The sequence below is a fragment of the Aulostomus chinensis genome, chromosome 1 (assembly GCF_037954235.1).
Source record: "Aulostomus chinensis isolate RoL2024-O1b breed Wild chromosome 1, RoL_Achi_v1.0, whole genome shotgun sequence".
Taxonomy (NCBI): Eukaryota; Metazoa; Chordata; class Actinopteri; order Syngnathiformes; family Aulostomidae; genus Aulostomus; species Aulostomus chinensis.
The window spans coordinates 59,336,630-59,363,319 of NC_141320.1; the positions used below are offsets into that span (position 1 = coordinate 59,336,630).

Consider the following 26,690-nt stretch of genomic DNA (forward strand, 5'->3'; position numbering starts at 1 on the left):
TGTGTGTGTGTGGGGGGGGTGTTTTGGAGGGAACAGGGTAGTGAAGGTCACTTTGATGTTCCTATAAAGACACACAGCAGGCCAGTGGAACGAGATGAAAGAGACAGAGCAGAAGTAAAATGGATCCTGGTGGAAAAGGCAGACGAAGAAGAGAAGGAGGGAGGGAGAGAGAGAGAGAGCATTCTCTCATCTCGCCTCTGCTACATACAGAGGATAATGATGCTGTATCATAAACAAGAGGTGGCAGGGGAGTAGAGTCGGCATCTTGCAATTAAAGTGGGCAAACAACTTTTTTTCTTTTTTTTTTTTGAAGCAAGCTGACAAACAGCTCTGAGCTGGATCCACCACCACGCTGCCATCCTGCATGTCAAATAAATAAAAAAAACAGCTACTTATTAAGCAGGTTAATCAAGTATCATTCATCAAAATAGGCTAAATCATCCACTGTGACTTATTTACTGAATGATAAACACACTCACGAAGATATGCCACGATTAGGCAAATGAGATCTGCGTGGATTCTCTCCTTGCAGTGCTGCTGAGCTTTAATATCTTCATCATTTTATTGTATGTCTAATGTAACATCAAGTTTGTCTACGTGTGTGCTCCTGCAGAGTGCCTGCAGCCTCACTCTCACACCACCCTCGGCTTGGTGCACTTGCCTGCCCCCCTTAGGCTCAGTCGAGTACTGCAAGCGAACCCTCCTGCTCAAAACGGGCATGAGCCATCACTAGATGTGCAGATATTAGAGCTTAAACACACACACACACACACACACTTACAAAAACGGTGTTTTGAGGGTGTAAATGAAGACATCTGCTCTGCTTTGAGGTTTTCCTCTCGTCCGCCGCGCTGTTGCTTACAGCAGCTGAAAGACTTTTGATGATTGAGCTGTTTTTGGTTCTAAAGGTAGCACGAGAGGAGGAGGAGGAAGAGGAGGTGGTGAGACAGCCAGACACCAGATGTTTGCACACAATCCAGCCAGCACAGCAGAAGCAGGGTCAGTGTGTGCTGGACAGTATGCTCAGTAAGTTTGTGTGTGTGTGTGTGTGTGTGTGTGTGTGTGTGTGTGTGTGTGTGTGTGTGTATAATTATTACCCCAGCTTGGCATCACTTGGGTGGCCCGTGAGGTCATTTCAGTCTAGAATATTGTGGCTTCTGGTGAAAGTGGAAGCTCCTTCACACTTGGAGGCATGTCTGCAAGAGAAGGTGCGCGCCTGCGCTTCAGAAGATGAAGATCAGATGAAACTAAACTGATCTGGAGGGGAAACTGTGTCGCCGCAGCAGCCGTCACGCAAAGAGAACTACAACAAAGAGAAGATGGTGATCATTAGAGATGCAGCTGCCACATAACGTGGCGCTCTGGTGTCACTCCAGTGAAAGAGGATCAGTACACTCACCACTGATTCCCTCCCAAAGCACTCACAAGATGTTGACAGGGTCAAGTCGAGGGTATCTCTACCTTATCCCCCCCCCCCCCCATAGATCTGAAGCTGTGGGTGATGAAGAGGAGAAAGCTGAAGACCAGGATCACTCATCCTCTCTAAAAGTCTACTAGACTTTCACACAGCTTCCCTCCTTGAACCTTTTACAGGCAGCAAAACACTGATGAGTGAGGGGTGAGTGAGGGGGCGAGGGGGGGGGGGTGACTGAGAGAGTGAAAGAGGTGTTTGTGTGGCAGAGATGGGGGAGACAGAGACAGAGAGAGAGAAAGAGAGGAGAAGAGGAGTGTTATCAGTCATGCTGTCAGTCTCCAGGGCAGGTTTGTGATAAGAGAGGCAGCAGTTGGTATCTATCGCCCTCTCTCTCATTCACACACACGCATGCACACACACACACACACGCACACACACATTAGAGGGGGAGAAAGACCCTGTTGTGTTCCTCTTTACCACCCATGGGTGAACACAGCGCAGGTGTGCTGAGGTGAGGAGTTGGACTGTCTGGCAGCCATTTGTCGACTGTATTCTGGAGCAGAGACAGACAGAGGGAATACAGATGGTGAGACCTGGAGGAGGGAAGACGGTAGAAAACAGCATTCACATATTACAGCTTCAGGTTTGATTTCACCGCCGCGACACTTAAACCGCCTCCGACACTTAGACATGCAATATCCTGGTGGCTTTTTTAGGCTCACGGCATACCACATGCTTGCAATGGTTTCATTTCTGTTGGAATAACAAGAAGTGTGTGTGTGTGTGTGTGTGTGTGTGTGTGTGTGTTAGTTTGTGTGTGTCAGCAGCGATACGACTGAATGTCACCTCAGGAAAGCGTCGCTGTAGTTTGATTGACAAGTGATCTCTTGGAGGTGATGCCAGGAAAAAAAAAAAGAAGCTGTAATTTACCAAGAATGGCCGAACACGGCGGAGTAAATACTGAATATTCTCCTTCTCTGAGCTTCTCTCTGTCGCCCTCCATTAGTGAAGCACTGAGCCAATATTTTTTAGGGGGGGCTGGGGGTCGATTGGTGGGGGCAGAGATGTTGACAAATGGGAGAGAGAAGTATCAAATGACCCTTTGGGACTAGGAGGGAGGGGCGGAACAGAACGTGACCCAGTGTTGCGGGGTTGTTGGGTCGAGGTTAAGCGAAGACACCACCACCACCACCACCACCGCTGCTGCTGCCCACCCACCCAATCAGAAAGAGTGTAATATGCATACACATTTTCAAAGCAAAACAACCAAGTGTGTGTGTGTGTGTGTGTGTGTGTGTGTGTGTGTGTGTGTGTGTGTGTGTGTGTGTGTGTGTTCATGCGTGCCTCTCCTCCCAGCGGCTCAGATTAGCAAATAAGAGTGATAGCCGCCACGCCCTTGAGCTAAAGGTGGGCTTAAAAGTGAGTGTGAGAAAGCTGCAAGTTGATGGCATCTCGTCAACCTGAGGGCTGTGTGTGTGTGTGTGTGTGTGTGTGTGTGTGTGTGTGTGTGTGTGTGTGTGTGTGTGTTGACAGTTGACTGAGGCGACCTGTCACTCAACCTTCAGTCAAGGGCAGTGACTCCTTTCGTTTGCATTTACATTATCATGGCTGTCTTGCGCCGGGGGAAAAGAGCCTATATGTTCAATGCATGCATCATGGGGGTGGGGTGGGGGGGGTGAGAGATCCCGTCAGGTGGTGTACCGTATGTTTCATTGGCTCCAAAGGTTTCCCATGTGTCCTGACCTTTAGGAACGCTTCCAAATAAAGATGCCAACCAGGCTACATACTGTACTTCATTATGCAGTTGCATTACACAGTAACACAAGCCCATAGGCCGGGCACATGGCTGCTGCAGGAGAGAACTTTCTCAGCAGATTATTTTGGGCTCGCTACTGTGTCATTATCCAGCCTGCTGCTCTCTATTTAGGCCTGCTGATTGTAGGGCTGAGGCTGGGCAGGGCTGAGGTGGGCTCTCGCCTTTATTGAGTTGAGGGCTTCCACAGCGGCAGAGACTTGCTCTTTTCATGTGTTTTTAGTGGTGGAAAGTGGCTGTGTGTCTTTTTTTTTATTGCTTTTTACTGTAGACCCCCCCCCCCACCACACACACACACACACACACACACACACACAGACCCCTACACTACCTCCACTACCCACCATGTACCTCATGCTTTCTGGGATTCTGCTGCTCATCTCTGCTCCTTTTGAAAACAGCCTGAGGTGGAATTCTGTTGTTGCCTGGTTTACTATTACAATGTGTCTTATCATGGTCTTATCAGTGTGTGTGTGTGTGTGTGTGTGTGTGTGTGTGTGTGTGTGTGTGTGAGGGGGCGTGCACGTGCTCTCTCTCTCTCTCTCTCTCTCTCTCTCTCTCTCAGTGACCGACGGGAGGGGGGCGGAGCCGAGGCGCCGTGACTGTAACGCGATAGCTGCTCAGCTCAAAAGCGCGATCATTCACACACTCCCTGCCACACACACACACACACACTCACCTAGCAGACACAGGGACACGCTGGTGTCGGAGCCAAGCGCAGGCTGGCTGTAGTGAGCCGATACCAGACATACACACACACACACTCACTCACACACACACGCACACACGGGAGGAGAGAGGACGCTAACGGTCTGTTTTTAGAAAGAAAGAGCGCAACATTTTTTAATGTCTTCTTCTGTGAGTTTTGTTCCGCGTCTGATTTGTACACCCGGGTTGAGGTTTCCGAGGCTTCCAGAGCTGTTGCCGCGGACTTTGCCCGCTACCACCAAACCCTGTCGGGAGAGGTAGCCCCTCGTGTGCGCTAAAGACGCGGGGACGCAGAGGGGGGAGATACTGGAACTTGACGCACCCAGGAGCCGCTGTCCAGTCCAGACTCTCCGGAGCGCACACGCCGCCCGAAGCCCCTCTGCTGCCTGCGGGGCAGTTTGCCCATTCAGCAGATCCGGGGAGTTAGTCCGGTCAGTGTCGCTTGGAGGAGGCTGAATGGTCGCGCTGCTCGCGTCTCATCTCAACCTTCCCAGTGACATGTAGTTGTCACGTCGCCTGGTTTTCCCTCCTCGATGGTTGAAAACCGCCGCGGGATTACTGAACTGGTTTACTTCCCACCCTTTACTGGGCCGTGGATTTTTCCCTTTTGATTATTTCTTTTTTTTTTTCTCCATTTTTTTTTCCTCCTTGTCTCGTGGAACGGCAGAATTGACAGACGCGGTGGAAGAATTCAAAAACAAACAAACTTGACGCTCCCCACGAATTTCATCCAAGATGGATTTCGTTTCATCTTTGATTGGATTTTTAATGGCAATGTGTCATCTGGCGTTGAAACTCAGCGGAGAGGAGGGTGAGTTGGAGTTCCTACTTTTTTCATGTTGTGTGTGTGTGTGTGTGTGTGTTTGTGTGTGTTCTTACATACATGTATACATATTCAGCACGCCGTTGTGGTGTTTTTTTTGATATGATGATCCATGTGAGGTCCTCAGAGGCTTGGAGACCGGGGCTGATCCCTCCGTTTCTCGCTGGGCTGTTAATGAGCTGATTATATGTATGAAGCTTTTTTGAAAATCCAAACACATGGTTTACTCAGAGTTGCTCCCCTTTTTTTGAAAAAAAAAAAAATCACCAAGGGAAATTTTTAAAAAAATAAAAGCCTGCTTAAAATGCTTTTTCACACAATGAGCGGTTTTGATGCTTGTGAGACCGGACAACAGGACCGTAATCATCCCGGTTGTGATCAGCATCTTCATCACACACCGCAAGTCCTTCGTGTTCCGCGGGGCTGTGTGTGTGTGTGTGCGTGTGTGTGTGTGTGTGTGTGTGTGTGTGTGTGTGTGTGTGTGTGTGTGTGTGGGAAAGCTGCAAGGTTGCCGGTGGTGGCTGGGCGCCCGGCAGCTCCAGGCGGCGGCGCACCGTCACCCTCCGCGCGCTCGCCACGATCCTTTACGATCAAATAACGGTAAAGTAGAGGAGCAGCGCAGGAGGAGCAGGTGCTAGGATCCAGATCGAGACTCATCCTGCCACTAAATAACCAAAAAAAAAGAAAAGAAAAGAAGGAAACAAAGATAAGATCGTCATCATCATGCTCCATAGTGAAGGTGTAGCGGGGAAGGACGCACTCTGGGCTGCACGGAAGGTGACGCCAGTGCTGGGATGACACATGGCTCCTCTCACCCCCGTCAGGCTGCTACTCACGCTCTGTTGATGGCTGTGCGGTGCAGGTTTGCGCCTCTCTGGTTAGGTTTTTGCGCAGAAATGCAACGGGGATTTCTTTTTCTGTCTTACTTTCTTTCTTTTTGTTGTGGTTGTTAGTTGGAGAGACCTCTACTTGAATTCACGTGGTCCTTCTTGTGTTGGCTACTTGTTTAAAATTGGACAGTCATCAGCCTCCCCCCTGTGTGTGTGTGTGTGTGTGTGTGTGTGTGTGTGTGTGTGTGTGTGTGTGTGTGTGTGTCGGCTGCCTGCGCACCCGTTGATCAGACACAGATGTGGGCCTCAGTTATCAGGCGAGCAAGAAGCTAAGATCTCTCCTTGTGTCTCCCTGCCAAGACACTGCACCGCATGTCCCAGCTTCCAGTGCCCCCCCCCCCAGCCACATTACCCACAGCTGCCAGAGCAAAGAGGGACTGAAGGAGAACAGATTGGAGACAGAACAGGGAGATTTAGAGCCTAGAGAGAGAGAGAGAGAGAGAGGAAGGTGTAAACGTTTCATTACAGCCTTTTTTATGACTGAGGATTCCATGATGGAGAGGAGGGAAGCAAGACTGTAGTGATTGTTCATGAGACAAAGTGTGTGTGTGTGTGTGTGTGGGGGGGGGGGGCATCAAAGCTGGTAGGGGTCATAGGGTGAAAACCGGAGAGAAGAAACCGGTCGCTAAAACCTGAGAACGGTTCCAGTTCCCCTCAATGATGAGCAGCTAAATGCATCAGGCGGTTGAGTGTGAAAATGCCACCCGAGACAAATGAAGCACGCGGAGGGAGAAGATGCTCCGGTTGTTGCCGTGTGGAATGAAGCTCCTTGCTCATGTCTCAACACCACTCACACCCCAGGCTTCCACTCCACTTGTACTGTAATCACAATAGTTTGACTCAGTGACATGGACATTAATTACTCGTTACCACCGGCGTTAATATTCAGGCCATTAAGCAGCTCATTTGCATGTATATTGAGTGGGCAGCGTTACCACGACCACTATCTCCCAGAGTTCCTCTCCTTCTTTTTTTGGACCTTCCCCCCCTTCCCCCCCCCCTCCCCATCTCTATTTATCTCCCTTTTTTCCCCACCCCACCATCTTTGCATTTCTTAGTGTTTTAATCTGCAATCGGTCTCGGAGGTATCAGCTGTGAAAACAAGGTCACCTATTAGCATTCATAGCCAAAGACCAAAGCGTTCAATACCGGTCAGGTATGAGAGGCAGAGGCTCACGCAAAGCCCTGAAACAGCCCGCCGCTCTCGGGGTGAAATTAAAAAGAGGACCTCCATAAATAAAACAGAGCTGGGTCTTTCAGTAAGGCTGCATTAGCCACACGGGGGGGGGGGTCTTAACGGGTGCTCAGGGAGGGATTTAGATAGGAGCTGGAGGGGGTTAGAATTGTCAAGAGGCAGGGTTTTGAATTTACTGTAATTCACGGGGAGAAGGAGAGGGTACAAGAGGGTGTATAAGAACTGCTATTCACAGGAGGGGAAAAAAAGTGTTTTGAAGAATGTGCTGAAAGGTAACATTCGGTAGAGGGAGGGGAGGGGGTGTGTGTGTGTGTGTGGGGGGGGGGGGGGGGGTTAGAGGGTGGCAACAAATCACCAAGGCTCCTGCAGCAAAGCTGGGTTCTTCACAGCTCTCCCGTGCCGATGCAGGAGCTGCTGCACTACCACTCCTCACGCAGGGGGAATCTGTGGCGAGGAGCGCCGCGGCGTTGCAGGTTCGAAAGCTGCCACCGCCAGAGGAGACGCACGGATCAAGGCAGAAGGAGACATGATACCGTGGTCAGGTCGTGTTTAGGATTAGGCCCGCGCAATTAACCCCCTGCAGGCCCCAGCAGCCATCTGTTTACCCGATTGATCCATTGAACCATTGATCACAATGGCCAGCACTGTGCATTTAGCTGATTAACATGGGGGGGGGGGGGGCACTCATCCTATTAGGGGGGGAAAGTAGAAAGAGGATTTTTTTTTTTTTTTTTTGGAAATGATCTCCCTTTGATGTGGCTTTTGTTCTTAAAGGGGTGAGAAAAAAAATCCCCTTCAAACATTTCAAACAAAGCGCTGTTTTGTGTCTGCGTTGCTTTTTGTTCATCGCTAACTTCGGTAGTGACATCACGCGGTTATTGATTGGCGCTAATGTGAGACGCTAAATGCTGCGCGGGGATGCAGCGCCAATCCCTCAGACTGGCATGTGGAGGATATTTTAACCACTGACAACTAGACCAATAATACAGCCCATTCCACCCCCCATTGCTCTGCCTCATCATAAAGGTCTTAAATCACAGGGCAATGAAAGTGAATCTCTTCTTTTCTTCATCCTTCCCTCCTCATCCTCTCCCTCTCCTCAGGTCCAGTCTAGTGGAGAATGGGTGAGATTAAAAGCAGTCGCAGAGACAACCTCCTGCTCTTGACTGAATGGATGAGTGCTGCCCAGTCTCCCCTCTCATTCCCTCACTCTGGGCGATAGCACTTTTTAATTAAGGTGGGGGGGGTGTGTGTGTGCGCGTGTGTGTGTGGGGGGGGGGGGGGTGCACAAGACACTGGGAATGATGGAGAGATTTATCAGCGCCTCTGCTCACACTCTCAGCTTATCCTGGAGCATGACGCCGTACTTCCCAGATAAGGAGGCTAATAGAAAGTGCAGGCGCGCGCTCGCGCACACAAACACGCACACACATAAACACACACGGCAATGAACACATGCAGACATACAGTACGTGCACTTTTTTCTCTGATAATCAAGATAAAGGCACTTACAGCAGGGACAAAGATGTTTCTTAGCTTGACTGGATCTGGAGTGACACACACACACACACACACACACACACACACACACAGAGGCAGAGAGCGATTTTAATCAACTCTGATTTCATTGGTACCGTATATGCTAACAAGAAAAAGCTGCATTTAGATGCATCCACAGCTGCATTTGTTTCATCTATGCACTTCTCAGAATATTAATGGCAATGCAGATACACACACGTGTAGTCAATACACACACACACACACACACACACACACACAAAGAGTTTTAACTGTTTCACGGGCCAGGAACATGTAACGTCCGGCACTTGGCGGTGTTTGTGTCCTCAAAAGCCACTTTTGGGGATAAAAACCACACTGTGCACCAGTAAATTGTGGACAGCCAAATACTGCAATAAAAGGAAGCCTACATGTGTCAGTGTGCGTGTCTGTGTGTGTCCGTGTGTTTGAGACTGAATGAGCTCCAGAATGCTTCCCTTGTCACTCATCCAACACCACCACTGCTTGTCAGCGACACACAAACGCGCACATTTACATGGTTTGTACTCATTTCCATGGATATACAAGTAATCTGAAGTGTAAGTACACACATGTGTTAACACAGTCCCAACCCCTCTCTCCCAGTGCTTTGATTACTGCAGCTTCATCATACACACACACACACACACACACACACACACACACAGGCTGCCAGTGTCAGTGTGTTTGTTTGAGTGTGTGTGTGTGTGTGTGTGTGTGTGTGTGTGAGCTGACTGACAGAGGTTTCCCGGCGGGGTCAGCGTCTACAGGGAGCTGCAGGATAGCAGGCATCTCTTAATGAGGCTGGTCAGGCTCTGTGTGCAGCAGACACACACACACACACACACACACACACACACACAAACACACCATAGCTGCATCCTCCTCTCTCCCTTCTCACCCTCTGTATTTCTCCTTCCTTATAACCTTTTGTTGCCTCCTTCCTTTTCTCCCTCTGCATGTCACACATCCTCCCTCTCCCTCGCTCTACCTTGCTATCATACATTAACTCCACCCACCTCCCCTCTCCATCAATCTTCCCCTCCTTCCCCAATCCATCTTTTAGCCATCGCCCCATCTCTCTTTCTCTCTCTCTCTCTGTCAATCTCCCTTTCCTCTTCTTTATTCCTCCTCTACACTTTCATCCTCTCTCCTTTGCTCTCTTCCATTTTTCTCCACACTGTAATCCCTTTGCCCCTTCTCATCCCTCTCCTCCTCCTCTTCCTCTCCCCTCCTCATCCTCCGCTGGCCATTGAATGGGCAGCTCAGGGGAAAAGTGTCGAGGCTGCAGGATTCTCCCCAAACAGCTTAATCTGCCGAGGCTCTGCATGCTGATAGCCTCCTGCACACCGTTTCTTCCATAGGCTTCCCAACAATGACTGTCTGCACTGCCGTAGAAGATAAAGAGATGTCTGTGTGTGTGTGTGTGTGTGTGTGTGTGTGTGTGTGTGTGTGTGTGTGTGTGTGTGTGTGTGTGGCCTTCTCTGTCATTCTTAACCAATCCAGCTATCTCTTTGAACATTTCAAGCTATTTTTTTTTCACCATCTCCGTCGGCCCTTGTGACTGACAGGCCCCTCTGGATGTATTTGAATGTGTGCGTTTGAACACGCAACGGCAGCACTGTGTGTGTGTGTGTGTGTGTGTGTGTGGGGGGGGGGGGTGCGTGCGTGCGTGTGTGTGTGTGAACTGATTCATTTGTGTACGGATGTAGATGAACTTGTGCACATTTGTGTAACAGCTTGTATCTGTCGGCGTGGGCGGCTCGACTCACCAGCCGCTAGGGTGTGCGTGTGTGTGTGTGTATGTGGGTGTTTCTCCTCTCTGTTAACAAAGTAAGGAAGCCATCGCAGCTCTATCAAATGTCAGAGAATCTTAAGTGTGCCTTTTAAGCACAATAGGCGGTGGAAATGTCAACACTTGAAGGGTCTATTACACTTCAAGCCTTTGGTGCTGGGTTTTTTTCTCTTTCTTCCCATTTCCTTTATTGTTGCTTTCACAGAAATGTGAAAGAAACAGGCAAGAATATCAACCTATTTATGTCAGAAATAGATTCAGCTCAGCGTCGTGGTGGTTCAGCCCACCTCTAAGCCGTGCGTCATTTATTGCCACACGCATTAAGATTCAGTTTCTCGCTGGTTTCATTCCTCTGGAAGGTGTTTTCCTTCTAAACCAGCTCCAATATCAAGTTGAATATCATAAGTATCACTACATGTGAAGCAGCACATACTGTATGCACACAACAGCCTGCATGCAAAGACACACACACACGCACGCACGCACGCACGCACGCGCGCACACACACTGTTGTCATGGAGAACACATTTCGCCTTTGCCCCTGTAAAAAAAACTAATAATACACCCAAATCTACTGCAGTAGAAAAGTAATAAAAGATCCATTGTCTGTGTGTGTGTGTGTGTGAGTGTGTGGAATATACATGTTCCTTTTGTATGTACATATGAGTTTGTGTGTTTAGCGTGTTTTGGGGAGATAACGCCGAGCGCAAGAGCTGACGAAGCTGTCAGGGGCGTGAGTAGAGAATAGGGACTTTGTTGCGGCATTAAGTTTCTCATTACAGAGCTGAGGTGACCCCCCCACCCCACCCCAGAGCCCCCGCTAGACAGGCCGTCTGTGTGTCACTTCCTGCCTAAGCCTGAGGAGCGACGCTATTGGCAGCCTATTGTTCCTGGGGAGGGCACGATAGGATCAGAGAATGCGTTCTAATGTTTGCAGATTGGCTTGCTGGAGCAACAATTACACTTGGAGAACGTTCCCCACGGGGGGAGTCGAGCGATAAGAGGCTGGGTGTGTGTGTGGGGGGGGGGGGGGATGAAAAAAGCCTCTGTGTGTCTCTTATGTGTGTTCACCAAAATGCGGCGGTGATGATCTTTTATTGTTTTAATAGCTTCCCCCACGTGGTCCCGCTCGCATTGAGAATCCACAATGGAGAAGTTTTTCCAATTTCCTGCTAACTGACGGCCTAAATTGCTTTCTTTGTTTTACTGTTCGTTTATTGCTCATCACATCTTCATACAATGAAACGAGGCAAATGAAGGCGCTCTCCTGAACGCTGGGGACTCTCGTGGTTTGACGCCCCCCTGCCACGCGAACTACAGAGTTTTGGTTTTTGTTTTTGGTTTGTTTGTTGGTTTTTTTCACGTACGGAATCGTTTTGCAGTCTCTAACCGTTGTTTACCTCTTTCTGTAGTGTCAGAGTGCAGGGGGATCTACGACGCCAGCGAGGCGGGATACATCACCTCCCCTGGTTACCCACTGGAATACCCGCCCCACCAGAACTGCCAGTGGATCATCACAGCGCCGGAACCCTCGCAGCGCATCGTCCTCAACTTCAACCCGCACTTTGAGATCGAGAGGCTGGACTGCAAGTAAGACGGGGGGGGGGGGGGGGGGCTGTGGAGGAGGTGATGTTAGTCTTTGGCCTATTTCAAGGTAGTTAATGGGTTAAATCCCTTGCTCAAGGGTGCATCAGCTGCACGGAGCATCAGTGGTTCAGGAAATGCTGCTCAGTTTTTAGCTTCCACGTCAAATTTTGTTGAATTTGGGTTAAAACAGTCAGGGAAATCAGGTCACAGCATGTTGTTGATGTTGGAGCATATTTGTTAAAGATGGCGTTGTTGTTGTTGTTTTTTTCCCTCTCTGTTTATTTCAATGCCGACGGACGACACACTGAGCCTTGAGAGAGTCTTGTGTAATTTCTCCGCACGCATCTGTGTGACATTATCGTCCGTATTCGTCCCCCATCTGATAATCGAAATGCCAGAGCAGTGTTTGGAGAGGAGTCTAGATTCGATAGACGAGACGGATGAAAGAAAAGATTGAAGTCTGCCAGATATGAGGGGGGGGGGTGCAAAAGAGGAAGAATCGGAGAAGGGAAGGGCGAGGAGAGAATGAGACCCAGCTGTTTGTGTGGACACGTTGGTCCGCTTCCTTTCCCAGAGACATGAATAATCCAAATCATATGGTTTTGTATCGCCTCTGACCTCAAGAGAAAGGAGGATGGCGTCACGGCCTCCCCTGTTCATTGCAGTTTTATACAGTCAGGGATGTTTTTTTGCTCATTTACAATCTTTCCTCTTTTTTTTTTTCTTTTTTTTTGAAAGGTAAATTTAATAAATCCAAAATTGCTGTGTTGCTCACCGGCTTCCTGGCTTTGTTTGGTTGTGTTGTCCGTGCTGCTGCTGCTCTGTCGAGTCGAGCTGGAGATGATACTTTGACGTCTCTGCTTTGACACCAAAAAAAAAAAAAAAAAAAAGAGGCATAATTGTGTCCCTCGTCCAATATATTCCTCAGTAATAATGCTTCAGCACCAGTGTCAACACCACGCTCACACACACACACACACACACACACACACACACACACACACACACACACACACACTGTAATGTAGAGGAGCGGCTCAGCTGTTGATAAACACTGTGTCCAGCACTTTCTCACAGCCCAAGGCATGAAGGGGAGGAAGAGGGAGGAGGAGGAGGAGAACTCCAATGCCTCCTCTTCCCCTCTTTCCACAGAGAGTTTTATGAGGATAGGGGTTCTTCACTCACGCCTGGAGGGACTGCGGCCTTGGCCTGCCCTCTAACACACTCCCACTCAATCTCCCTTCATCCTGTATGTATGAGTGTGTGTGTGTGTGTGTGTGTGTGCGCATGTGAGCAAGCGTAGGTGGTGGGGAAAAAAAAAAAAGGACATCTACGTGTGAGTAACTCTGCAAGCACGGAAGTGAGTTTTTAGTTTGTTCAAGTAGCCGCCGCTCTCTTCCTCCTCCCTCCATCCATCCGAGCTCCCATCCTAAAGGCTCGTTAGAGAAATCACATTTATTTATGCATAACCTCTAACACTAATGTGTTTGCCCTTTTATAGACCATGAATTTTCTCCTTTGGGGCACAGAAACAGCAGCAGAAATAAGTGTTAAAAAGCCAAAGTACAGCTCGATATTCCTGTTCTCTCCATCCTGTTATGCTTTTTGCTCGCTTTACCAGGATGGATCCAGGCCCTGTAGCGCTGTTTCTTTTTTTCTTTTTTCTTTTTTTTTTGCCTGTATGATTAGGCACAGCAGTGTGAGCGAGCAGAGAGCAGAGATTTTTGCATGTTTTCACGGTCCTCTTGCGAGAAAAGGGTGAGGGCGAGGGGAGCCGGAGGGGCGCAAAGGTTGAGGGCTCACCGTCTTGCTCGGGCCTGAAAAATCTGCGTGACAGCTGGGATTACAGAGACAGCAGCAGGGGGAAAAGCAGAGCTGTGCTACCTGAAAGATACAGAAGCCACGCGCTGGACTTTTGGAGAGGATGCGCTTGAAAACGCACGCACGTACCTGCAACCTGTCGGCGCAAAGAGCAGAGTGCTCATCATGCGGCCATCATTCAGCCCCTCCCTCCCCCTCCTTATACAGCCAAGAAAAAAGTGCTTGGTCAGCCCAGGCAGAGATGTGTGATCCCTGGCTAATATCCCAGCTGGTGATCTTCCCTCAGCGAGTTCAAACAGTCAGTACTCAAAGGGATGTCGCACAGCCAAACCGCCGCTCTGCTGCAGCAATCAAATCTACAGCCTTATACAGGCGCTCCATGTCTGAGGTGGCACTTTAATTCAGGATTTCATTTCAGGGGGAGTCCGGCCGCGTGCCAAATAGCTCTTACCTCCGGGCTGCCAGCCGATTGATGTGAACTAAATGTAATAAAGGCTAGATGAAATATCAGGCCCATATCTCTAATGCAATCTGCCATCACCAAGCCCCAGGATGCTACCTAGTGCTACGCCAGGAGCTGAGGAGAGAGAGAGAGAGAGAGAGAGAGAGAGAGAGAGAGAGAGAGAGAGAGCGAGAGACTTACTCTCGCTCCTATTCATGCTTCCTCCATTCCTTTCTTGATCCATCTCCTTCCTCCTTTTGTTCTTTTCATTCTTCCTCTCATCTCGCCTGAGGTGGAAGCATTTTATTTTTACACACCTGAATTAAACATTGGCACACACACACACACACACACACACACACCATAAAACTGTTGTAATCTTGGAAGATCAATTTCTTCCACCTCTGCGGGTTTTTATTCTCTCGATTATATTAGGTTATCTGTTATTAAATGCGGTCTGAGGAGGAAACTTAATGGCCTTGCAAACACACACACACACACAAACACACACACACACACGTACAAAGTCACGAGCAGAAAAAAAAAAGCAGTGTGCCCATTTGGTGATACTCCTATTTATGGTTAGATTAGGAGTTGTGTGTGTGTATGAGTGAGTGAGTGTGATACGACAGTGATCGCCCCCCCCCCCCCCCCCCCCCCCACCTAAGAGGCAGGACAGTGAGGTGTTGAATCAATGTGTGTATTCCGCCTGTAATGGGAAATCGATAGATGATCATCGATGGCTGGAGGGAGCGGGAGAGAGGAAGGGATGAGGAGGAGGTGGAGGAGCCGGGGAGGAAAAAGAGAGACGGATGAGTCGCCAGAGGTCACCACTAAAGGGAGTTGTTGAGATTCTGTCCGTCAATATTCTGGCACCGGGGTGACATTCAGGACAAGATCACGGCCACCACGGTCGACCCCGATACAGTGATGACATAATAGACGCAGTTCGATAGAAACGCAAGTGGCGAATGCCTCTTGGTAACTTGCGTCTCCTCTTTCCAAAAATACACCGCATCTGTTGAAACGTATGTGGGATGCAGCCCGGTGAGGCAAATATATTTTGATGGATCTTGATTAAAATGCATCCAGCAGGGGCGGCAGGATCAGCTCAGACAGCAGTTACAGTCCGCCCGTTTCCGATCGATGCTGCACAAGAGGGAAACCGGGCAGGAGCCCAGACGGGCTGCGGTCAGCGGTTTTAGCCTCAGTCGACTGTGAGTACGAACCCGAGGTGGACGGCAGAGGAGGGAGCCGAGGCACGGAGGAGACGAGGAGGAGGATTGCTATTTGTTTTGGGGGCTAGATTGAAGATGGCAGGCATCGGCGGATCTGCGGGGATTTTGCTCCCAGCATCTAGTTAATATTTCAGAGGCACTTATGGTTTATTAGAGTCCCCTTTGAGGGAGGGAAGAGTGGGTGGTGGTGTGTGTCTACTGTACACCCTCCCGCCTTCCTTAATTTCTGCTTCTTTACATCACGGAAAAGAGAGACGCAAAGAAGATGACAGTTCTTCAGTGTTTATCAGATTGGGATCCTATGGGTGTCACTTCTCCAAAACACGCGACAGAGCGAAGAGGAAGATTATTTCAGCTGGGAAGGGGGGGGGGGGGGGGCTCAAGTGTTTGAGTGCAGCCAAGTTTGATTTGCTGATATTCAAGAACAGCTGCAGCTCATCTATCAGCACAAACAAACTAAATCAGACTAGCAGCCACAACAAAGTGTGTGTTAATCTTTAGTGTAATTTAGACGCTCCCGCTGAAGGTTTTATGTATATTCATCATTTAGATGAGCCTGTAATGAAATGCACTGGCTTCTCAGAGTGAAGATTAAAAGTTGGGAGAAACATCTTTGGAAAGAAAATCCTAGCAGGGAGGGGGACCACTAGAGGTGCCCTGAAGGCTGCGAAGGTCTAGTTCTGAGACCTATAAATACACGCCGTGCACGCGGACCGCAGTTCTGAGTCTCCAATGCCTGCAGGAAAAACGTCCCTGGTCCCCCAACAAACAGCAAAAGGTGTGAAAGGCAATTAGTTGTTTTGGCAGAGGGGAGGAGTGATATATGAGAGCAGAGGAAGAGAGGACATGTTTGGACTGGTGCAGAATTACTAGCCCTGGAAGGTTTTTAGTGTCCTTACCCCCCCCCCCCCCCCACCTCCATCTCTATTCTCCAAGGGGGAAATAGGAGGGAGGCTGGGGTAGTGGTGGGGGTCTATAATGGCTTCCTAAACATGGGGGCCAGTCATGCAAACCCAGACAGACTGCCAGACAGACAGAGAACTGGGTTGATGCTGTCAGACATGGGCGGGGTTTAATGGAATCAAGTGGATGTGATGTTAATGTCTTCATATGTGTGTGTGTGTGTGCGCGCGCGTGCGCGCGCGCGTGTGTGTGTGTGTGACATGATTCACATGTGTGCCGCAATGTCCTGGAATGCGTTCAAGTGTTTGAGAGAGACAGACAGTGGTCTCTCCCTCTCTCTCTCCCACACACACACACACACACACACACACACACACACACACACGTCAGGCCCTCATGCATGTATTCATCAGAGCCTGGGGAGAGGCTGAGTGAACAGGTCAATAATCACATCTGAGGAACACTCACTCACTGACGCTAATCCATGACAGGAGAGAGGGAGACGGAGGGAGGGAGAGAGAGAAAAAGAAAGATAGAGACCCACTCCAAAATCAATTAAAACCTAATTAGGCTCTCAGCTCTTTCGCGGGCCTTTTATCCTCAGTGTTGGCAAAACGGCACTGGGTATGTTTGTCTATATCTGCGTGCACGCATGTGTGTGTGTGTGTGTGTGTGTGTGTGTGTGTGCTTTCTGGCACATGGTCGAGTGTGTGTTTTTTTCCCCAAGCATGTGTCAGTTACAGCCCCTAAGTAGGCGTACTTGGGGATAGCGGCGTCTCTTACAGGCTCAGCGACGGCGCTCGTCCACTAAAGCCTTTACCATAACCTCTGTAATGCAGGATTATCACCAACATGTCCAAGAAAAATCGAGCCGCAGCTTCTTTACTCGCTCGCGTGTCACGCCTACTTTTGGGCAGATTTGCTTCAGCATTCATAATAACACAGGGATGCTTTTTTTTTCCTCCCTTTTTTTTTCGCGCACGCACGCACAGACACACACGCACAGACACACACACTGTTGGATTACCACAAAAGTTGGAGGGCTCAAGAGTAACAGAGACAAAAATCAATGCAGCAAGGGATATCCTCATAATCCAACTCTCTCATTTTAATCTCGTCATTAACCAGTCAAAGTGCTGACATGGTAGTTTTAAATCCAGATTTTCATTTTCACACACTTGGATTATTTCAGATGGAGGCATTTTCACATGGCAGCATATGACTTTGCAATATATATCCATATATATGGATATATATTCACATATGTATGCTTTGAGATTATTCTCACTTCTGCAACATGAAGCCTGCACTGTTTTTTTAATGCAAAATCAGGCTGTAAATATCATTAAGAAGCAAAATCAGATGGAGAATCTTCACCTTTTCGTTTAGCCGCTGTGACCTCCGATTAATACGGTGAGGATTATTCCCTCCATCAATACACGTAGGGAGTGAGACGGATTTAATCCAGGTTTTACATCAAGCGCACCTCAGAGAAGCTGACTGCTGCCTTCTCGGGAGCGTCCATTTCTGAGTGAGGGTGGAAAAAAAAAAACAACCCACAAAAAACAAAAAAAGTACACAGCTGAAAGTTCCTGTTGGATGCTGGAAGTGTCTCAACCCCCCCCCCCTCCCCCCCAGAGCTGCGTGTGATGTTTATCTACATCAAATAGTCCATGACAGTAATTAGCGAGCAGCAGCCCTGTTGTCGTTTGAAGGCTTCGTGGTATTAATTGAGACGAGTGTGCGTCGGTGCGTGTGTGCCGGGGCGGGTAGGTAGCTTGTCCTTAATATAACTCCAAGGCAGCGATGTGCAGCAGCCTTGGAGTTAGTAACACGAGGGGGGGGGGGGGGGCGCATTTTGGAGGCCTAAATTACAGGAAGTGAAGTAACACAGCATGAATCTTGATCAGGAAACCTAAGGTGGATTTGTACACCCTTCAACAAGCTAAAATTATTACCTCGGTGCTTCACCCGTAATCATATCAACAAAGCTATTGGGTGGATGTGAGGAGGCTGTGATTAAAAGTAAATTACAGTTTTTCGTTCCTCCTGTCAAGGAACAGGTTGTTTTTTTTTTTCGGGAAACTACATCTGGATCCCCAGATGTTTTGACAATTAAAGTGCAGCGACTTGTTCAAAACACACTGACGGAGGGCGTTAATTCGCAAGTAATCTCGTCTCTCCTCTTCTGTCCCGAACAGACACACACACACACACACACACACACACACACACACACAGCGCATAAACCACACCGTAAACCCGCACAGCAACTTTTGTGCCGCTTGTGTGTTCTTATGTTAAAGGAAAGACACACAGGGTAATGAGAGCAGACTAATTCGGGAGCGGCCAAGTGGACACACACACACACGCACACACACACGCACGCACACACACACACACACACACACACACACTCACACAGCTGACCTGACAGTTAAGAATGTGCTTTTATTGTTCAGGGTCATCTGGCTAGTTAAAGGCCAGAATGATCAGAGAGCTCAAGCATGTGGAAGCTAAAACACGAGAACGTGTTCACATTTATTCACTCTAACCCCTCCCCCCTTGACCTCAACCTCAACCTGCTGATGTCCTCACCCCATCTCCCCCTCAAGCCCTCACCCCTCTTTTTTCTTCTTTTCACCAGCGTCTATTTTTACTCTCCCTGTTAATGAATCCATCCGAGTTTGCCTCTGCTGTTCCAAACTCTCATTTTCTCTCCTGAGATCTAATATTCAGTACCTGGGGGTGGGGGGACGGGAGGGTGGTGGTGGGGGGGGGGGTGCTTGCCCCCTAGCTTCTATCAAACTGATCTAAGAGTTTTGAGTCGCAGACTTAGCAGCAGAGGGGACAAGAGAGTTGAAGATATGTGAGTAATTCTGCAGCTACATTTATTAGCATTGTGTTCCTTCTCCGTCCTGAGGCTGAACTCACCATGGTACACAGCTGCACACCTGTCTGGTTTTTATTAGCCCGCCTCGTTGCATAAGCCCATAACTATGCTTCTATGTTTGTCTCCACTCGGCTGCACTCTTTCATCTCTCTACCTCCCTCGGTCCCTTCCTGCCGTATGAAGCCATCCTCACCTTGCTGAAGTGAAATCGTGCCTCTTATCATCTTTGGTCTGTTTTCTTTTGTCCCCTCCCCATCAGGTATGACTTCATCGAGATCCGAGATGGAACTTCAGAAAACGCTGACGTCCTGGGTCGACACTGTAGCAACATCGCCCCGGCGCCCATCATCTCATCAGGCCCCTCCCTCCAAATTAGATTTGTTTCGGACTACGCCCACCAGGGGGCTGGTTTCTCTCTGCGCTACGAGATCTTCAAAACAGGTGAGGGATTATCACGGGATTCTTTCTTGGATTAAATATCACAAGTTAACGCTGCTCCTGCGTCTGATAAATCTCAGAGTGGGAAACATTCCCAAAGTCTATATCCAAACATGCGGCATCGCTTTAACTAGACGAAAATCATTTTGTAGTTCTTTTGCCACTTATTTGCTCAAAGTCAATGGCTCAAAAAGCCTGTGATCGTTCACCCCAGCACTTCTCGCCGCTCTTGTGACAATTCACATCAGCCAGAGGCAGCCATGCCTGTAAACAACCGAGTGTGTGTGTGTGTGTGTGTGTGAGAGAGAGAGAGAGAGAGAGAGAGAGAGAGAGAGAGAGAGAGAGAGAGAGAACATGAAAAAGTAGTTTAAAGCCGCTACAAAGCATGCAAAGAATGTGTGGTTTAATTGGAGCAGGATCCACTTCCTCTTGGGAAATGAGACGGGTTGGTGTGTGTGTGTGTGTGTGTGTGTGTGTGTGTGTGTGTGTGTGTGTGTGTGTGTGTGTGTGTGTGTGTGTGTGTGTGTTTTAAAGGAAAGAGCTTCAAGGCAGCAGCTTTGGAGTTGGACCTTAAGGTTAAAGGTTTATGGGTAAAGGCGGAGGCGGGGAGATTGATGGGGATGAGTTGTGGCGAAATGGAATTTTCTCGAGGCCACTGAAGTGCACAAGGTGAAGTGCACTTTGCAGGTGAGATTGTAAGCGGGAGGTCTATTTGCTTTGGCGACAGTTGGGTGTGTATGTGTGTGTGTGTGTGTGTGTGTGTGTTGTAGAGGTTAAATGGTCAGGTGGCCTTGAAGCAGCTTGAAGGATTTATGCTCAAGTGAGTTACCAGCTGGTTGCAACATTTTCCTCCGCCCTTCAGCAGGCCTTCCTTTTTGGTTTAAATTCAAATTATTCGAATCGCCGCTTGAAAACCTTTCGCAATCTCTCGAGTTATCAACCTCCCACCTTTTTGAAGTACATCTCTGGTTTCATGTCAAGCCAATGTGACCCAGTTTTCAGCCCTTCAGTTACCACGGCCACCAGCTCAAACACAGATAATGTAATAGAGTAGATTGCATCTCACATGCACATGCACACACACACACACACACACACATATATGTGTCAATGCAAGGTTGGTGGATGGGGGATGTGGTTGCCATGGCTTTAACAAGATCCTGGTATAAATTCAGGGGGTATAAGAGATTGTGTCACCGTTTGAGCAGATGTAGGTGTCTGCTCGCTGCGTGTGTGTGTGGGTGGTTCTGCTCGGCTTGTTATGTGAGATGCTGTCTGTACACGTGTGTGTGTGGAGGTGGATTGATAGATGTGCACGTGTGTGTGCTTGGTGTGTGCGTGTGTGTGTGTGTGTGTGTGAGTTTGTGAGTGGTTAGAGAGAGACAAACAGAGGGAAAAATGATTGGGGTGACAAAAAGGAAGAGTGAAAATGTATGCGTGATTGAGGCCATGTGTTAATTATGGCATTTGCAGCGGCGACACATTCTCTCATCATGGCTGCGCGTCGTTTGGAAGATCTAAACACAGAGAACATGCTAGAGATCCCAGCTGACGTGTTTATTTACACGGAAGTAATTGCACTGCCATAACTTTTACCCGCCATTAATGGATCGGCAGTATTTCTGTGCTTCTCTGGAGTGGAATAGTTGTGGTGCTTGAGGCCCGTGCCCGTGTGTGTGTGTGTGTGTGTTTTTAAAAGGGTGTGTTCAATTCGAGATAGAAATCTCAAGTGGAAATGTGTGTTTCTGTTCCTAAAACCCTGAACCCACCACGCAGGGTTTCTACAGAGTTTGTTGTAGATTTGCTATTCATGAACGCATGATTGGCTTGTTTTTGTTTTGCTCATTCAACCTTATTACATAAGTGGTGACTGTAAGTTCTGGGGGGGGGGGGGGGGGGCGGGTGGATATGACAGGCAATCTGTTTGTGTCAACGTGTGTGTATGTTTGTGTGTGTGTGTGTATAATGGTGCAGGAAAAGCTAATTATTTCCAGGAAGGAGTAGCAGGAGTCCACCTTTGACTCCGTGCCCCTGCAGCCAGTACACCTCCTGAGGGGAGCGGGGTTGCCCCAAAACAACCCCCCCTCACCCGTTTCATCCACACGCTGTAATCCAGCCGTACAGTGCAAGTGCACGTCTACCCTCCTCCCTCTTATTGTTGTGGCCTACTTTACTCCCACTCATGCGTGCTTAACCCTTTATTCAGCCCTGACTACCCCCCCCCACCCCCTATCCATCCCTGATTCACTTTTACTTACGCACAGTCACGTGCAACTGTTACCACGGCTACAGGGGGAAGACTTTCCAGTAACCCCCCCCCCCTTCCCCTCCCCCCCCAGGTTCCCCAAAGCCCACCACTAGTATGGTTGGGGCAGTCAACGTCGCAACCAATCCTGAGTTGAGACGAGGACCAGAGAGCACTGGGGGTGGGTGGGGGGGGGGCTTGGTCTCCTCGGTGACCGCTGCTGCTGTGGCATCTGTGTGGTCGCGGCTGGAGCGGAGCCTACGGCAGGACCCCCACCCATGTGCCAGTCATAACATTGGCCCTGCGTGTATATCTGATGTTGATTGGACGGCGACCCCCTGCGTACACACACACACAAACACACATACGTACTCATACACACGCATCAGTTGTGGCTGTCACTATATGGCTGATTGCCTAATCATCCACTGCTAAAATGACACACAAGTAATTAACTGGCGAAGGTAAATTAAAGTCATGAATAAATAAGCCGGCTGAGTGTGTTTAAGACTGATCAGCGATGGTGGGAATCAGCCCCAAAAAGCATGAGAGTGAGTCAGGAGGCGGATCACTAACAGTAGGAAGGATCTAAGAAACCCTTCAAGTTCCACCACAAAGACTAATGGCTCACTGGGTCGATGAAAGTCAGCCATGGCACGACAAGACTGTCTTCTTTTCGTTCACGATCCTGTTGTTGTTGTTGTTGTTGTTGTTGTTGTTGTTGTTGTTGTGGGGTCTCCACCCTAAGCTCCCCTGTGTAGCACTCTCCTCCTGCAAGATACACACACACACACACACCCTCCCCGGCTGCCTCGGGAGAGATGTTCCTCAATGAAAGCTTGAACCGAGCTCAAGCAGGGTTACATGAGAGATCCGTGTACCAGGAGTCGATGTGTGTCAGACGGAGACGAGCAGGTAGTGAGCTGAGAGTGATGCCGTTTTGATGCAAGAGGTGGGTGGGTGGGGGGGGGGCACTCCTGAACACAGGGGTGAGCCCTCAGCAAGAGTCGCGCGGCGAGGACAGGAGAAGCGAGACGATGGTAGACGAAGACGGAGTTAAAAAGGAGCAAACGAACACAGACTCTGCGCATCACCGCTGAGAAGAGGGGGAAGGAGGAATGGGATGAAGAGAGAGGAGGAGGAGTGAAAGGCGTAGGAGGGCGGGGGCGGGGGGTGGGGTGGGGTTGCCCCATAACAACATGTGGAGCTGCCACTACATCAGGCACTCATGTGAAAGAGTGGAGTAGATTCTACCCAGCAACTCACCCTTTCACCCCCCGCCAGCTTCACACCCATACAGACATACAGTCCCATCATGACCCCCCCACCCCCGCCCCTTTGCCAGGAGACATCTCTTGCCAAATGGCAGCTCCTGGTGCGATGCAAGCACCAAACAAGCATGTGTGTAAGAAATGGGCCAAGAGGTGACAGAGGGAAGGCGGACTTGTTTTTGGCATGTTCATACACTGTGAACTAATGAGCGCTAACGAAAGGAGAAAGTACTCATGCATGCACAACCCCTGCAATGCATACACACACACACAGATATTCATGCACGCACATAGTGTTGGCACGTGGCTGCCAGCGCTGAGTGTGTGTGTGTGTGTGTGTGTGTTCGCACACTGTCTGTAAAACACAGAGTGGTGTTTTTGAAGGCGATGGAGTCAAGCTGTGCTCATATTGAGGTTTTTTTTTTCGGCAGTGGGACTCCAGACTGCTGAATGGTGACCCAGTAAGAAACAAGGCCAGTGTGTTACTACGTCTCACACATACTGGGAAGCTGTCACACACCTTCTCTCACACACACACACACACACACACACACACACACACACACACACACACACACACGACACATACTGAGAGACAAACATGCCAGAAGCAAGAGACACATGTGGGGACCTTTAATAAATGACACACACGTGACATGTGACTCATTCGTGCTGCATTTCCGAATGATTACATGCAGGTTTTATTTCAGTTTATGCTTCACACACACACACACACACACACACACACACACACACACACACACACACACACACACACACACACACACACACAAACAGAACACACTCATTGCTGTAAATTGCAATCATATTTCAACATGTGCGTGTGTGTAGGATGATCCACTGGTGTTTTGATGTTGTGTGGGTGTGTGGGAGTCGACACAAACAGGCGCTGCCTTTAATAAATGTGCATGTGTATGTGTGTGTGTGTGTATGGTTGGTCGGGGGTAGAAACCACATGGCTGTCCACCATTGCTGCAAAATGATCAATAGACAAACAAGTGCTGTCCATGCAACTCGGGCGAGTTATTATTTCGTACACGTTGAGAGACGGCAAGAGAAAAAAATGATATGATAATTGGTATCAGCAGAGAGGAAGAAAAAGCTGGGAGGAAAAACAAGACAGTGTCTCCTGAAGTTTTTACTCCAGGCTGATTGGGGTCAGTTCTCCGCCATTATCAAGTGCAGACAGGGGGGAGGCCCGGTGCAGCCAGTCGACCCCTCTGCTTTTATAGGGCTGCCTGATAATAAGGACTGGTGCCTTGGAGGAATGCTCTCAAAGGAATGTGCTATTAACATGTCTGGGCTCCTAACACTGCTTTTATGAATTTCTATCTGTTTCTCTCAGACTGTTGACTAGATGTAACCCAGCGTTCCCAGGTTTGAAACACACCAGAAGCTTCTCCTCGAGCTAGCCTCCCCTATCTGCTCCCCAACAGTGATGGGAAACAAGAACAGACTGTTTTCCTTAAAGCTCGCCAGCTGTGAGCGTCTTGGCAAAGAAAAATGAAATGTATCTTCTACTAGTTAGCAGAAAAGAAAAAAAAAGAAAGGAAAACCTTCCAGTGCAAGTGCATGATATAAATAATAAGAGCGACAGGGATTTGTTGAGAGAGGCCGCCACCGCAGAAGTTTTTGACATGTGCTGTTATACGAAATGAAAAATCCTCTCTCGTTAAGATTTTGACCTCCTGGCAAACATAAAAATAGATTGTCCGAGAAATACCAGCAAAACAGTGAATAGTGTGTTTACAGGCAACATATAAAGAAAGAGGAAGCAACAGATTGGGAATGCGCCTGCGAGTGTGTGTGTGTGTGTGTGTGTGTGTGCGTGCATGTCCGCCGGGCCGTCAGCTTCCTCCTCCTGCCCTCGCTTGACGTGCCGCTCTATAAACACTCGGCTGTGACTCAGGCTCCCCCGGTGGGGCTGAGGAGCAGTGGCTGATGGGTAGATGATCTGAGCCACACAGCTGCCTCCGCTCAAGGTGAGCCGCCCAGGGCGCATAAATCTGCATAGCTAATGAGGAGCAGCCGCAAAGGGCTCACTTAGAACCATTACACGACGTTTGTGGTGTGTTTGGAAGAAGGGAGGGAGGATGTGGGGGGGGGGGGGGGCGTACATCTGAGAATATGAATCTGAATGTATGTAATAGAGCAGGGGTCAATCCACTCCTGTCTTAAACCTGCCATTAAAAACCCGCAGAATTGCCCAGAATGCATCAGTTGTCAGATGAGGGCGGGGCCGCACGTAGCCAACAGTGAATGACACAAGTGGCGGGCACGATGTAAAGAAGCTGTTCAGGACAGTTCATATTCCACTTGAGGAAAGTCTCTTCAATAGGTGATAGCGAAGTATGTTTGTGTGTTTGCTGTCAGTGATGAACGACTTTGCGAAACACCCTCTGCGAGTCAGATGAGATATCTGTCTGTGATCGATTGCTCATGCCTTTATCCTCCCCGTATATGACGGATTGCTTATTCCCTTCTAAATATCCTCTTATCATCCTCAGGGTCGGAATTCTGCTTCCGCAATTTCACCAGCAGTTCCGGCATGATCGAGTCCCCGGGCTTCCCAGATAAATACCCTCATAATCTGGAGTGGTACATGATCATCGCCCCGCCCCACATGGACATCACGCTCACGTTCCTGACCTTTGACCTGGAGAACGACCCGCTACTGGTGGGAGAAGGCGACTGCAAATATGACTGGTTGGATGTTTGGGATGGTCTGCCGCAAGGTGAGGGCTAACACACACACAACACACACACACACACACACACACACACACACACACACACACACACACACACACACCCAAAGAGGTTTGGACCTCCCCACATTCCCGTACTGAAACTTTCCTACCAGTCTTCAATTTCCTGAGGAACCCCCTTTGATGTACATTCCTTTACATTACATTGAGGAAACATTATTTCACACTGGGAACCGAATGTGCTTTAACACCCTTAAGGAGCAGCCCTTTCCCATGGCCCCCTCTTCCCGCTCCATAATAACACCCTTCATCACCCCCTTCCTATCCTCCCTGTCCTCCCTCCTTATCACCTTGTGCTTCCTTCCTCCCTCGGGCGAGTGAGAGTGACGGCCACGATGAGTATCTGTCCGTACCCAATAGGAGGTGCCGAGTGTCGGCCTATCAGTCCATCAGGAAGTGGCAAAGCAAAAACATTTGTTATCAGGCGGCTTTGATAGTGACCGCCATGGGTTATGTTGGTTGCTCTCCTGCTGATGAAAACCACATTTATCAGTAATGAGCGATCCCTTCCCAACACTTTTTCCTCTTGCCCCCGATTTTTTTTTTCCTTAAATTTTTCTTATTCAAAACCATAAAGCAAAGAGCTGATGATTTGCTCTAATTATTGGGGTTTTTCCGTTGTTAAAAGGGGATCCGTGTGGATTTAAAATTCCAATTATAGCCTTGAATTTGGGGGCTTTGATAGCTGCAAATGTATAGCATTCAAAGCTGAGAATTAGGAGGAAATTAAAGTGTAACCCAGTTCAAGTGAACTGAGTCCTCGGGCGTGAAAGAGGGGATGGGAGACAAGACGGAGGGGTGAAGAATTTGTCTGGTGAGGGAGCTCCTCTTGAGACTATTGTAATCCTCGCTGGTGTGTGTGTGTGTGTGTGTGTGTGTGTGTGTCTGC

General features: G+C 49.0%; 1 protein-coding gene across 3 annotated transcripts in view; it reads left to right on the forward strand.

Annotated features, from left to right (window-relative positions):
• Positions 1-955: 955 nt before the first annotated feature.
• Positions 956-26,690, forward strand: part of nrp2a (neuropilin 2a) — a 51,349-nt gene continuing 25,614 nt past the window's right edge. For 2 of the 3 annotated variants that reach the window (XM_086179392.1, XM_086179517.1), the window contains exons 1-4: positions 3,884-4,746; positions 11,587-11,764; positions 19,318-19,499; positions 25,541-25,768. In XM_086179392.1, the coding sequence (XP_086035518.1) occupies positions 4,671-4,746; positions 11,587-11,764; positions 19,318-19,499; positions 25,541-25,768 (664 nt within the window). In that variant the 5' untranslated portion in view covers positions 3,884-4,670. Of the gene's footprint in view, positions 1,027-3,883; positions 4,747-11,586; positions 11,765-19,317; positions 19,500-25,540; positions 25,769-26,690 lie in introns of those variants that run through there. The other variant, XM_086179484.1, reaches the window with a different exon arrangement.